The sequence below is a fragment of the Poecilia reticulata genome, chromosome 7, assembly GCF_904066995.2.
Source record: "Poecilia reticulata chromosome 7, P_reticulata-male-v2, whole genome shotgun sequence".
NCBI lineage: Eukaryota > Metazoa > Chordata > Actinopteri > Cyprinodontiformes > Poeciliidae > Poecilia > Poecilia reticulata.
Window position 1 is genome coordinate 993,316 of NC_088836.1, and position 14,173 is coordinate 1,007,488.

Genomic DNA, 14,173 nt, shown 5'->3' on the forward strand with positions numbered 1-14,173 from the left:
TGCTTCTGTTTTAAATTTGCAGTGCTACTCTTAGGCACAATGTCATTTCCTAGCAGTTATTATATCAATAAGTACAATATTCCAGTTACAAAGGACTGCTTGGATGCAGAATTTAAAAGGTGTTGGATGTTTCATTCTCTGCATTCACTCTCAGCAAGGCAGTTAGATATTTGATTTCCCTTAATCCATAGTGACATCAGGGCAACATTAATATGCCCACATATGTCACGTAAACCATGATTATTGTAATCAGTTATTTTAAACATTATTCTGATGATTAATCAGGTTAAAAAAATCTGATTCTTAATTTAACCCCTTAAATGGATTTTATACAATACTAGAAAAACAATAAAGGATACAAATAATCCAATTCCTTTTTTGAATAATAAACATTTTTTGCCTATATTGCAATGACAGTTAGTTTTCCTTTAGTGTATAATTGATCATTTGTTGCAAACAATGCATTTCTGATTAAAACATCTTTCTAACATGAACATGTGGACAGCTCACCGCTTTCTGCTAGATTAAATATCAACATAGATTATGGCTGATCCGGTGACTTCTCTGGATTAACTGATTAATAATTGGATCACAAAAGCTGCTTAATAGAAAATATTTTAATACAACTTGAACCAGGTTAAACTAAAACTAAACCCCTGAGGGATTCTGGGTAAAACATGGTGGTTTTTCGTCTTTAATGTGAAATGTATCTATAGTTATAGTTTTGGTTTAATTACCTCTCTGAGTGTTTTATCTGAGTCTCTATTCTAAAGTTAATGATCGCTAAATTAGTTGGTGATCATTTCAATAATTGATTCATCATGATTAATCATTTCATTCACACAAACAGTACTGTTAGCGCAACACGTTGAGCACTAACATCTGAATAAGTTTGAGTTTCTGATCAGCTGAAAGTATCTCTGTTCTTCTGAGGGAAGGAAAGGCCTCAGTGGTCAGCTGACTCAGATCTGAGAGCTTTACCTCTCTGGCTGTTTAGCTCGTTCGTCTCCAAAAGATAAAACTGCTGTGATACAGAAAAATCCAGAGCAGCCTTTACTGCTGGTTTACAGTCAATTTGATCAAATTGTGCCGTTGCAGCGGCGTCTGGGGGAGAGGAGGCAGATAAGGGAGAGATATCAGCAGCATCAAGGGAATAATGAAATTTCTGAGTTCATCGCCTAGACCAATAAACAGGTAGCAGCCTCTAAATAAAGGTGATCTAATCGCTGGATAAGTCTCTAAGTCTTCCAATTACATTAAAGAGTGCAGATTGTGATTATGAACACGCTCTCTGTCAGCTCTGTAGTCTTCTACACTTTAAAAGATTTTCAGTTTTTTTGTTTTGTTTTTCCTCCTCCGTCTCTTCTCCAAAAATCAGTGTGGTAATCGTGTTTTACTCCAGCAACATGGGCAGAAAATCTTATTAAAAGAAGAGAGTAAGTGGAGGCAAAGATATGCACTTGCAAGGGAAACAGGAGACACCCGGGATGAGCTGAGAGCCTATGGATGGGTTCTCTGCTACATGTGCTGAGAGCTGCAGAGAAAACACACATGATGCATACACATTTCTGCTTTGCTGGGAGTAATCATCATATCAAAGAGCGCCCAGGCTGCTGCAGTAATGAAACCCAAACTTTCAAAAGGCATGGAGAGCAGAAATCTAAATCTACTCCTCTTATTTAATGGCGGCAGTCAGTGAATGAGGCGGGCTTAACAGGCACTATTTGCAGTCATTCATCAATGAAGTTTTTTTTATTTATTCTTTTCATCTTTTCCTTATGCATGGCCACTTTAGACAGCTTCTTATTTACACTGCTGCTTTTTTGGATATCTGTTAAAACAGTGGTGTTCAAAGTAGCCACAAAATTCATCAAATTAAAAATGGCAAAAATTGGTTTATTGTGATTTTATCAAAATCATTTGAATGGCCACAAATGGCCTTTGAGCCACACATTGGACACCCCTGTTGCAGTATGCGTTCCTCGTGTTTTGTTGTCTTGATGTCAGTTTTTTGTGCTATATTTGGACACTCTAGTAGATGCTTGTGAGGTGATAGTGAATGTTTCTCTACTCTGCATGCCTCTGTGAGCACAAACGTAGTGGTCTCCCCTTTCAATAACGGTCTTCTTCCATATTTTCTTCCTTCTCTATGATGTGCTCTCTGGATATCAGAAATCACGAAAGGTAATGAGACAAGTCCCAGTCACACCCTATCCCCATTTCATTTCAGCCGCTCTCACTCCTCCCATCTCTCCAATAAAAAAAATCCAATAAAAGAAAAGTCTGCAGCTTTGAAACTACCACTTCTGAGTGAAAACTTTACCATTTCAGAAGCCGTACGTGCCACAAAGCGGTGGAGAGAAGATGGTCTTGAAGAGCATGGTTTGGCTTTCACCTCGGTCCATCTGCTACGGGGGCGGGAAGGCGGGTGGCAGAGAGAGAGAAAGAGAGAGGCAGTCATTCTCACGATGCCATTGTTTAAAAGCAACAAAGAGACATCTTTATTAGCAGGGCGTGGGCAGGGGGTGTTCACAGCGCGCTGCGTGGCTGTGGAAACGGCGAGAACAAGTAGGACGTATACAGACGGCGAGGTGCTAAATGAAACCCGCCTGTTCAGTTGTCATCTGTTCTCGCTTCTGTTGGACGCAGGAACAATCCGCCGTAGTGACAGGAAGTCACTCCAACTTTGAACTGCAGAAACCAACACACACCCAAACAACACACACCCAAATAATACATACCCGAACAACACACACTCGAACAACACACACCCAAACAACACACACCTAAACAACACACACCTAAACAACACACACCTAAACAACACACACCTAAACACACACCCAAACTGACACTGCATCACCCAGAAAGCCATGCCAAACTCATCCCACTGTTCCCGTTCAGCAGGTGCAAATTATCACGTTTTTAGAAAACCCTGAACACAAGCTGTCCTTTTCCCCAAAGAATGACTGTAAATCGCACAAACTTTAGAGTTTTAGAAAGGTTTATGAAAATCACAGCAACAGGTAGAGTAATTGCAAGGCATTAATGACCCTTGACCTTTTTCAGTTTTGTTATGTAACAATCACAAACTACATTGTAGTTTAAAAGGATTTGATGGACTAATGCAAAGCACTGCTAAAGTGTGAAACTTAAGGGAAATGAGACCTAGTTTTACTGTAAAGGCTCACATTTATATTCAAACTTCTTTAATGGATTTCGCCAAGTTAAAATAAAAAATATGTTAATCACAGGTCTTAAATTTTGTTGCACATTCTGATATGTGAACTTTGTTTTCTCAAGAGACTTTTCTGAATGGCAAAAGTCTGAGTCATGCCCAGACATCTTCAGTGACTTGAGGCAGGTCAGGCTACTGGTTACTAGCTGCTGAAAAACCCCTTCTAGCTAGCTAGCTGTTTTGCGTCCATCAGGGGTAAGTGTAAAATTATCTGCGTTCGTTTTTGCCGCTGCCTCACTTCTGTTGGCGGTGCCCTATGTGCAAAAAAACCTTCTGAGCTCCGCCCCATGTGTGTTAAGGCTGTTTGTAGTATGAGAAGCACAAAACCTTAATTCATGTACCGTAAATAAAGGCCTTAAAATGTCTTGAATGCCAAGAGCCACAAAAAAAACAGCAGAATCCCAGAACCAGCCGCTATATCTATAGTTTTATTTGACTCTTTGCATTAAAAATGGTCTTACGAAGTCTTAAATTTGACTTTCTGAGACCTGCAGATCACCTGGTTGAAGCAGAATTAGATTATAAAACATCCCAGACTTGGATCACCTTCGCATTTTCTATCCATCATCTGGAAACAGAACTGCAAACCATGTCGGTTCTGGAGGAGCTGCATAGAGCCGCCGCTCAGGCTAAAGAATCAGTTGACATGATAACAGTCACTTGTGTACCTCACAGTTTACCATAGTTGATGAGAAGATGGAGCTGAATGCAAGGTAACTCTGGAAGAACATCTACTAGTGGCTGAAAAGACTAAAAAACTTCAACTTCCAGCAGGACTCTAAAGACAAAACCAGCTCAAAACACAGTGGGTTTAGATTTCAGCCTGTAGGTGTGGAAAGCTGCTAGACTAGAGATGAGCAAATACGATGGAAGAGGGCTGAAATCAAATGGATCAAAAACTTTACGTGTTTAGTTGTGAAAGATTTTGAAAACCATTATTGTCCTTCCTCCGCCCTGTGTGGCGCCCTGTCCGCCATGACAGTAGATTACAGTAAAAACATGTGAATGGAGTGGGGGAGAGTCCGCTCTCACCTCAGAGAGAGACACTCTGCCTGAGGTGACCAAGTCTGTCTGGCATGTGGTGGGAACTTTTGGCAAAGTCTGAACAAATGGATGAGAATCTGTCTGCTGCAGCCAGGGTTCAGGGTTCCCGGCCTGCTCTGCTGCAGCCAACTCCAGGTGTTTGGACGCAGCCAGGCCTCGCTGTCTCCTGCATTCTGAATCGCTGCCTAAATAAAAGCCCAGGCCACACCAGCTTCCCTGTTTATTTGTCCTTTTTCATCGTCCTCTGTTCCCCCACCTCCAAGTCATTAACTCCATCTTACCCTTTCTGGCAGTTACCACCATACAAAATAAATAAAGACCATTAATAACCCATCTTTTAAGTGGGCCTGCTCTTCAGCATCACCTTCTGTCTAATCTGAATCGCTGGCCCCAAATCTCTGACTGAGAGAATCAGATTCCATGACCGTGATGCGCAGATTGAATGGCAATTAATTTGACTCCACAATCATCTGTTGGAAAGGTCGGCGCTTCTAATCAGCTATTCATTAGAGAGGTCTGCAAAGACCTATCTGTGTCACAAGAGCAACCTGCTCTTAATTTTCTTTTGTTGTCCATTTTCTGGCTCACAGAGGATAATTGATCACTCAAAAGTCACTTATTTGGTGTCAAGTATTTCAGCATTAATTGAAGGCATGAAAGTGCCGTCAGAGTCCCTGCTGATTCAGGATCTTTACCTCCTTGGCCACGGAGGCCTTATATAAGTATACATGCCCTCCTAATTCTCTTACATTACAGCCATAAACCTTCCTGCATTTTATTGAGATTTTATGTGATAGACCCACACAAAATAATTCATAATTATGATACCAGAGCTTCCCCCAGTGTATTATAGGTCTGGATGCCCGCCATCCTTTACTAGCGGCACCGCCAGGCTAAGCCTTTCTTGTTTATGTCTTAGGAAAATAATAATAATTTTAAAAAATAAAAAATTAAAATAAAAAAAAAATAAAAGGAGGCGCGGATCCCGCGCGCCTCCTTTCACTCAAACTGGACACAGGCTGACCTGTATGGATATTTACAACAACCCCCTATGAGGAATTATGATTCTTTCCAGAGTTTTTGATGAAGGTAGGACTTTAAACACCACTAATGTTGTAGTTAGCTCTGGTTGCGCAGCTCTACGGGAACTGCAGGAATAACTTGTAGTCGCGTTTTCAGAGGTATGTTGAGCTAGCGGTGAGAATGATTTATATTTGTGAACTAAGAATTTTGTGCGACTTTTCCATCTCCGGCTCTGCCTGCGCTGATAAAGTTTATCTATGTGTTCCCGGTTGGCAGGTCTATTAGTTAACGAACTAGCGCTAACCTGATCATGCAGGTTCAGCCTGGCGAGGAGCTTTTGCGCTCTCCTGTCTGTAATGCATCGCACTGATTTTATTATTATTTTTCCGGTTACACAATGCATCAAACCTATCAAATGCTTTGTCCACCTAGTCAGACGGCAGCGCGGAGATCTGAGAAACTCGTCCCATAAACTCGACCAACCAACCAGAATAGTTTCTGTGACGCTTATTAAAAACTCAGACATGAAATGAAAGAGCTACTAAAGCCACATTAGCAGCATTGAATTAAATCTCCCGTTTGTTGCACATCTCTGCGTAGTGCAGCAGATTACCTCATCATGCAGGGCCGGTCCAAGGCTGGATGAGGCCTTGAGTAGAATTTGATTTAGGGGCCCCTTTTGTTGCTAAAAACATCAGCACCTCTAACAGATGTGTTGGATTTAATCTGAGAGAGGGGGAGTAGTTTAATTGGCCAACCTAGAAAGCAATCAGTTATAATTGCAGTTTACTAAATTGTATTTGTGAACAAACAGAGCTCAAACTTAAAGATTAAACTCACAGCATCAGGTTGTCGCTATGGTAACAAAACAATCTAACTATGGATATTGGTCTCTGAACTTTTACAAAGTAAACTTGCCAGCTCCTTAAAATCTTACATTTAAATGGTAAACAATTTAAAATCTTTTAATTTATGTATGCTGAAATTGAATCAAATTTAGCAGCATTGATCATCTCAATAAACAAGTGTTACATTCATGTATCTGTGGTCTGTTTTAAAATATTAGCATTTATGGGCCCCCTGAAGCCTTGGGGGGCCTGATGGAGCTGCTGACTTAATTTGCATTAAACAAAAGTGCAAATAATTGATATTCATTTTAATTGTATATTTTGATTTGTTGTTTTTAAGACTAGTTGTGGGTTTAAGTAGTGTTTCACTGGCGATGTTTTCCCGTAACGTATAATTACCGAGTGATATTTTAAAATTTCCTGTCACCTTAACATCTTTTAATACAAAAACATGGTGGACCACCGGTGGACCGCCTCAGGGCCCCGACCACCGGGCTTAGCAAGTTTTCTGGGGGAAACCCTGGATACAGTTTCACTCAGTAGTGAAATGTGACCCATATCTGGCTTCTTCTGATCTTATCAACTCACCTAAATTAGATATCTATCCAACTGTTGTCAAAGTCTGAACAATCATGTCAAAACCTATCTGGCTTTGCATCATTGATGAGAGACATGCATCATTCTGAAGCCAGACATGTTAAATTCAGACGTAAACAATGGCTGAGCATTATGTTTATGAACTTATGAAGGATGTCTTTGTCACTGCAGTGTATCATCCAAACCAGTGGTTCCCCAACTACGGCCCGCGGGCCGGATCCGGCCCGCCTCTACATTTGGTCCGGCCCCCTGAACAATACCAGGGAGCATTTAGATTATTTTTTTCATATACCGTATTTTCCGGACTATAAGCTGCTACTTTTTTCTTAAGCTTTGAACCAAGTGGCTTATAGCCCAGTGCGGCTTGTTCTTCAACCACCAGGGGGCTCTTTAGCAGGAAGTGACTCATTGGAAGTCAAAATTGGAAATAAAAGAAGAAAGCACCAATTAAAACGGAATTAGGTTTTATTAGGGAATTGAAATTTGAGAATGTTGTTGATCAGTTAAATAGCATTGAGGGGAAAAAGAAGATTTTTCTTCTTTCTTTTTTTATAATACTGGGATCATTATGAGAATTTGAGGTATAGATATTAGGATCCAATAGATGGCAGTAGTGCAACAATAACGGATGCAAGCTGTCATTGAAATCCAAAGAAGAAGAAGAAGGTGCCCATTTTCATTTAGCACATGCTAGTAGCAAACATGACAGATCAGCACTTTTACTGTTACAGTTACCGTTCAGAAACTACCATAATCAGTTCAGTTAAATCTAAACTCGGCAACTTTTTCTTTTTCAACCGTAATAAATGTGATATTCAGTTGACCTGTTATGACTCAAATGTTGGCTGTTCGCCCCCCTCTGCTGCTGCTGCATCGTTGTGGAAAACCTGGAGCGGCAGAGATATCTGCGGCTTATATGTGTATGTTTACTGTTTCAAAAAAAAAACACTTTGGGGTTGTGGCTTATAGTCTGGAAAATACGGTATTTATTTCATAAATAGTGTTATTACCTGGATTTTTTCTGTGAAGAACCCAGAGAGGGTTATATGGTTATTATTTATTTCATTAATAGTTGTGATGGACCGAGCAGTTAAGGAACAGCCAGGCACCGGTTTTAAGTCAAATTTAAGAATTTTTTATTTAACCCAAACAAAACTTGGGTAAATATTAGAAAAAATGACAAAAATTGGGCCCATAAAAGAGGTCAAAGTAACAGACATCAACTCATAATAACTCAAACAAACAGACCTCACTAACAGACAAAAAGGGGAAACTTAAATACTGGCTGATCAGGCCACATACAACACACCAAGGGGAAAATACACAAAAACCTAACTGAAACTAACATAGAAAAATCCCATTCCCCCCCTCTGGATGATGAGTAGTGGTATGAACCAATTTGCAGTCTCAGCTGTCTTGCTCCACCTCTCTGCTCTCCTAAAGGATTGGAGCTGTCAGCACTAAGGAAACTCAAAAACAAACAACGGTCAAATCAAGCAAAACACAACAATGTAGACTAAAATATGCGCACTTATTCTAGAATACAATGTGATGTGTTGCCTTCTAAACAAAACCAGTTATTCTGTAAATTAAATCCTAGACTTAAAGAAACCCAAATATAAGTGAGGTGAACCCATTTGTAGTGAGAGTGAATGTGAACCCGTCGCGTGTGGTGAAAGTGAAAGTTACCACATTTGTGTGGCTGCAGCCATCACAATAGTATTATAATTTATTTCCTGACTTTTGTTCTGTGAAGAACCCAGAGGGGGTTATTTGATTGTGCTTTCTGGAAAACAATATATTTTTACATTTAGGCGCTCCTGCAATCGTCACACTTTTTCTCTTACAAACTGACTCCGGCCCCCAACCAGAGAAGGGAAAAGTTATGTGGCCCTCACAGGAAAAAGTTTGGGGACCACTGATTCAAACTGATGCTCCACAAAAGGCCTTCGCTGTTAGCTCTCCTTCACCAGCTTCCTTCATCTTGTGATGTTGAATAACTCTAGAATAAACTTTAAAATGGCTCCATAGACGGCGGCGGCGGCCATACGCAGAGCGCTGCTGTGTGACGTCAGCCCTCCTCTGGACATGCGAGTCGCTTTGAGCCTCTAAGCCAATGGATCAGATCTGACTGCGATCACAAAACCTCCAAAAAATAATTGGAATTGAGCATCAAGACCTGCTGTCTGAGCATAACCTAAGAGAAATAGAGAAACAGACATAGCATTGTGACTCTGGAGCAGCTGCAGAGACATGTAGCTCAGGTAGGAGAACCAGCTATCAGTCATGAAGATGCTCTGAACTTTTTCATTTTACATGCAGAACATTTTGAGTTTTCTCATTGCTAAACATGGTGGTGGTGTGGGAAATCTTCAGCAGTTTTGCAAACAGTTGATTATTTTAGAGTTTTTACCAAATCATGTATCATTTTACCTTCACTACACAACTACATGCAACCCTGTGTTACTGATGAAATCCCAGTAAATTACATTGAAGTGTTTATAATATGACAACGTTTCTAAAAAAATCCAGGTTGTGTGAAAACTTGTCACAGGCCCTGGGTTTCCACCACATATCGCAGCACTTAAAAGTCTTTTTCTGGAAATAGCAAACTCCTGACTGAGTATGGAAGTGATTCAAATGGAAATGAATCTTTTCTGTCAGCTCTGTCTCACCTTCTGAAATGTTTGTGTGTCCCGTCTGTTTTCAACAGAACAAGCACACAGATCTCAACCTGAAAGAGTCGCTGTTCATTGGCGGCGCTCCCGATTACAGCAAACTAGCAAGAGTTGCTGCACTCACAGAGGGATTCAAGGGAACCATCCAGAAGGTAAAATAAGAACAGTTTTACAATCTCAATGACTCATGTGAACTGCAGTGACTCCTGAGGCTCCTGAGACCAGAAGGTTTCAGCAGTCTCAGACCACAGCGGCCTGATTTTAGCCGTTTTGCCATCATAAGCTCTCACTGTGACGAGAAGTGGCTCTGCTCATTAGGATTAGCTAGTGCTAATTTTAGAATATTCCAAAGTCCTTCCATTTTGTTGCTTTCAGATCTTTCCCTGACAAATTTCCAGTTTTTTTTTTCTTCTCTCAGCTTTCTAGCAAACATCTCTGAGCTCCCAGAATAACTGTTCAAAAACAAAGGGCTGGATGGAAATGTTTGCAGAAACTTGTCAGGAGTTCTTGTCGGCAAACTTCCCATCCCTGACAGTTTTGAGACAATCGGAAACAAAATGCAACATTTGTTGTGCTTTGCCTTGGGGGAATTGTTAATTACGTGGAAGATGGCATTTATTTGAGTTTTGATGTGCTGTTTAATTGGTTGCTTTGAAAGCATTGTCTGAAACACATGGTATCTGCAGCTTCACTGTAACCACTGCCTTAGATCCTAGGATGTGTTCAGTCATTAAGTTTAATGATCCTTCAACAAAGAAACTCAATGGCCTTTAAATGAATGCTCTCAATTCAAAAGAAACACAAAATCATTTTGTAAAGTGTTGTAATAGAAGGAAAATAGATTGTGATCATTTTTACTGTGAGTTAAGTTCAGATGAGCTTCGATAAAAGACAAGAAACTGAACCAGCTGAAATGCAAAGGATGATAAGAATTTAATACATATTTGTATTTAAATTTTAACAGATCTCATTCTAAGCTCAGATATACTTTTCTTCTAAGAAGCAATGTATGTTCCAAACCTTGCATTGTGTGCCATATTAGTTCTCTATATATGTATCTGCCTGCAGGTCTTGCTCAATGCGCCTCTGTCAGCTGTAAACATGTTTTCTGTATCTGCTGCTTAGCCTTCTGCTAACCCTGCGCCCCCTGCAGAGAGGCTGCCTATATTTGTCCTAGAAATCGCCCACTGCATCAAAACATTTAAAAAGTTTCCAAGCCAGGCTCGTCCACTGAAAAGCCTGCCTTGTTCTAAAAAACTAAATGAAACACTTGCTCTCTGCTGCTGCAAATTGGGCTACTCTGCAGTGGAACATGTTTTGAAAAGTTGTGATAGATTATCACAGAATGATCAGACTTGGTATTAACTTTTAAATTTACTCTGAGGGGAAGTAAATGTTCTCCTTGTTCAGGTTTGAACCGAGTTTGTTTGCTGAGGTCGCCTAACATGTTCTGTGCTCCAATCAGATTTTAGGTCCATCTAACACCATATTTATTGTTGCATGTTTTAATGCTCTGTTTCATACATTACTTTAAAATGCTTCTGCCAGTCATAAGGATTTGAGTCTGACACTGCATAGGACAAAGACTGTAGACATGATGTCTACCTAAGGTTGGGACACGAGTCTTGACTTGGACAAGACATTTGGGGCTAGACTCAGACTTTAGGTCTGGGACTCGGGGCCTGACTTAGACTTGATGTCTGTTTGTGTTAGATGGTTCATAATGTCATGCAGATACAATCTTAAAGCCTGTGATATAAATTTCTTTACCTCTCACTTTTGTTTCTTCCTTTGCCTTTTGGATTTTAAGAACAATCATAACATATTATTGCCATGACCTTTTCAGTGGTTGTGAATTTCAGAGGTGAGATGTTAAAAAATAGGTGCAGAAGTGGGAGGTTTGCGTCATTAAATGTCTGACAGTGGGACAGACCTGCACCGTTCAGTCCCACCTCCAGCTGTGCCTCTGCCTCCAGGTCATGCTGATGAGCACACCCATCCTGCGGGAGGAGAACGCCCTGAACTCCAGCAACGTGGCCATGTTCCACGGCCACCCGTGTTTCCAGGAGCCCTGCCAGAACGGCGGCCGCTGCCACCCTGAGCTGGACGGCTACGACTGCTCCTGTCCCAGCGGCTTCTCAGGGGACATGTGTCAGAACGGTGAGTGGCTGCTTCCTGTGCTGCATTTCTGTCTCACCTGATCTTAGCCCGCTGACCAGCTGAGATCAGAATCCAAACGACTGGATGGAGATCATGCTGCGGTCTTTGTAATGGCACACATGCTATACATTTACTGCATTTACTGCCTTATGAGAAAGTATAACAACCCTCCATGTTAAATGATAGAACAGCTGTTATTAACCACATTTCTATGGTTTAGTTTTATTCACCTAGACCAAATTACTGCCACACCTGCAAATCAAGAAATGTTTTCAGTTGTACCAGACTGATAGCATGAAGTAGGCAGCAAAACTCTAAAAGCAAAATATTTTTCTAAGATGCTTGTTTGCAACCTCTGCTGCATCTTGCATCTTTTACAGACCATGTACAAGATGCAACTTCATCAATGTCTGATGAAGTTACATTCTGCTTTTCTTTGTCTATTCTCTCCAAACTGAAGAGTTTTTTTTTCTTCTTGTTTTTGGGACATTTCAAAAGTTTGATTAAAATTTACAACAGTTTAATGTAACTATATCTGAGAATAGTGTAAACCTCTAAATCACATTTTTCCATTCAGTTGCTATGCAAATTATAAGCAAACTTTTGAAATGTTGCAAATAAGTAAAATATGAATTAGGCATGTTTCCACCTATTGGTTTGGAGCGAATCAACCAGGCTATACAAAACATATGTTCATCAATTGTTGGTGCTATTTACGGTTGTAAGAAAAAAAATGTAGAGTTTGCAAACTAGAATGAACCACATACCTCAGAAAAATGGAGCGTTCTCCCCTCTGAGCTGTAGGTTTTCACTTAGAAATGTTCAGTTTCTTCCCTCTGATGAATTACAGACACAACATCCCAGTCAAAGGAAATTCAAGAAGAAATGAGAAGCAAAGCCACTGACCTTTGACTCCAGTCCACCACAGTGAGCTTCACGATCAGAGAAAAAGATGACGAACCTTCCCAGGGTTGGATGGGATTCTGAGATTACTGCAGAATCAAAGAGAAATCCAGAACCAGAACATCCAGATCATCTAAAGCCTGAACAATGAAAAGATTTAAACCAAAGCTCAACTAAAGCATCACAGATTAACAGAGGTCTGACTCACACCTCTCAGAGGTCTGATGATGATACTGAAGAAGAACAACCTGATTTCTGTTTGGACCTTCAGCTCACAGAGCCAGCATCACTCCAGAAAGTTTACCTCTGACTGGATGAAACATAAACTACTTTAAGATTTTCTGGACTCGGATCCAGCCATGGTGGAGTAACCCTAAGCCAGGGTTCACACTCTAAAATGTCCAAAGTGGTTGAAATCAACCATATTTCACATAATGGTCTGAACTCCTTCACACAGATAGAAAACACTGGTACTGCTGCAGTGAAGCACCAGGGTTAATCCAGTCAGTTATAAGAGGGGCAATAAGTTTATCGAAAATATAAACTCATCATGTGGAACTGATTTTTGGACATTCACCCAGATTGTCTTTGTCCTGAAGTTAAAAGCAGTTTGTTGGTATCGAGTAGGAACAAACTGATGGACATTTCCAAAGCCCTGAAGGATCATTTATATGAGCAGGGCTTGGATTAGGCCAGTTGGATCCTGGTTCATCTCCATCAGTCAGACCTCTGTTCTTCCTATCAGATAATATCAGTGTTATACATGATGTCTCTTTTATGTGGGCACTGTGCTACGTTGCTATCAAAGTAATAGATCAGCCGTGAAAATGATTAAAAGTGTCAGCTGAATATTCATGAAAGGAAGCTGGATTGCCCGTCCCTTTCATCATCTCCGTGTTCCTCTGCGTTAACCTTGTGCATGCAGTCGCTGTCCCTTCTCACGGTGATTAAATCCAGCCAACCCCTTTGCTCTTCATCAATTCGGTGTGGTCTCATCCTCTTCAGTGTTTTCTCTCTCTGTTGCCAGCTATCCACGAGAAGTCGGCCGGAGAGACGGAGGCCATCGCCTTTGACGGACGGACCTTCATCGAGTACCACAATGCCGTGACGAGAAGGTGAGGAGGAAGAGCGTCTTTTTAAGCTTCATGTCCACAGTAGCAGTTAATGGTTAACCAAATAACCGTCTTGTCTATCCGCCTCCTCCCCTGGTGAGTGTGATGGGATCATCAGCGGTAGGGCTTCAGGGAAACTAAGAGCCTCGCTAATATCTCTCTCTCTGTCTGTGGGCGACCCTGCCTCGCTTTTGACAGGATTTTTCTAATTAGCCAGACACTTAGCAATCACAGCCTCGCCCCGAGCTGCTGGCTCGCCGCTCCGCTCCACAGTCGCTGCCGCCGGGCAACAGGAACGCACAACTTATTATCCTGATTGGATCAATTTCTGTTATCCAACAGGAGGCTGAAGATCTGTCAGCTGAAGTAAAGAGACAGATTTGTGAGAAAAAACAAAACAACAACCTGAAGACACAGATGATGATGTAGTTTCTGTGTTTTGGTTGCCTCCAGGTTTGCATAAAGTGTAGAAGTGATGAAGCAGCAGAGGCATCAGGTTGCTGCTCTTCACACAAACACTGTGCTGTGTGAAAACCAGGGGTCTGTCAGTCACGTCTGCGTCTTAATGTG

General features: G+C 41.1%; 1 protein-coding gene across 12 annotated transcripts in view; it reads left to right on the forward strand.

Annotated features, from left to right (window-relative positions):
- Nucleotides 1–14,173, forward strand: part of agrn (agrin) — a 464,513-nt gene that overhangs the window by 429,201 nt on the left and 21,139 nt on the right. For 8 of the 12 annotated variants that reach the window (XM_081608532.1, XM_081608541.1, XM_081608536.1 and 5 more), the window contains 4 exons: nt 2,173–2,184; nt 9,464–9,580; nt 11,405–11,588; nt 13,519–13,606. In XM_081608532.1, the coding sequence (XP_081464658.1) occupies nt 2,173–2,184; nt 9,464–9,580; nt 11,405–11,588; nt 13,519–13,606 (401 nt within the window). The remainder of the gene's footprint in view (nt 1–2,172; nt 2,185–9,463; nt 9,581–11,404; nt 11,589–13,518; nt 13,607–14,173) is intronic. The other 4 variants (XM_081608533.1, XM_081608538.1, XM_081608542.1 and 1 more) reach the window with 1 other exon arrangement.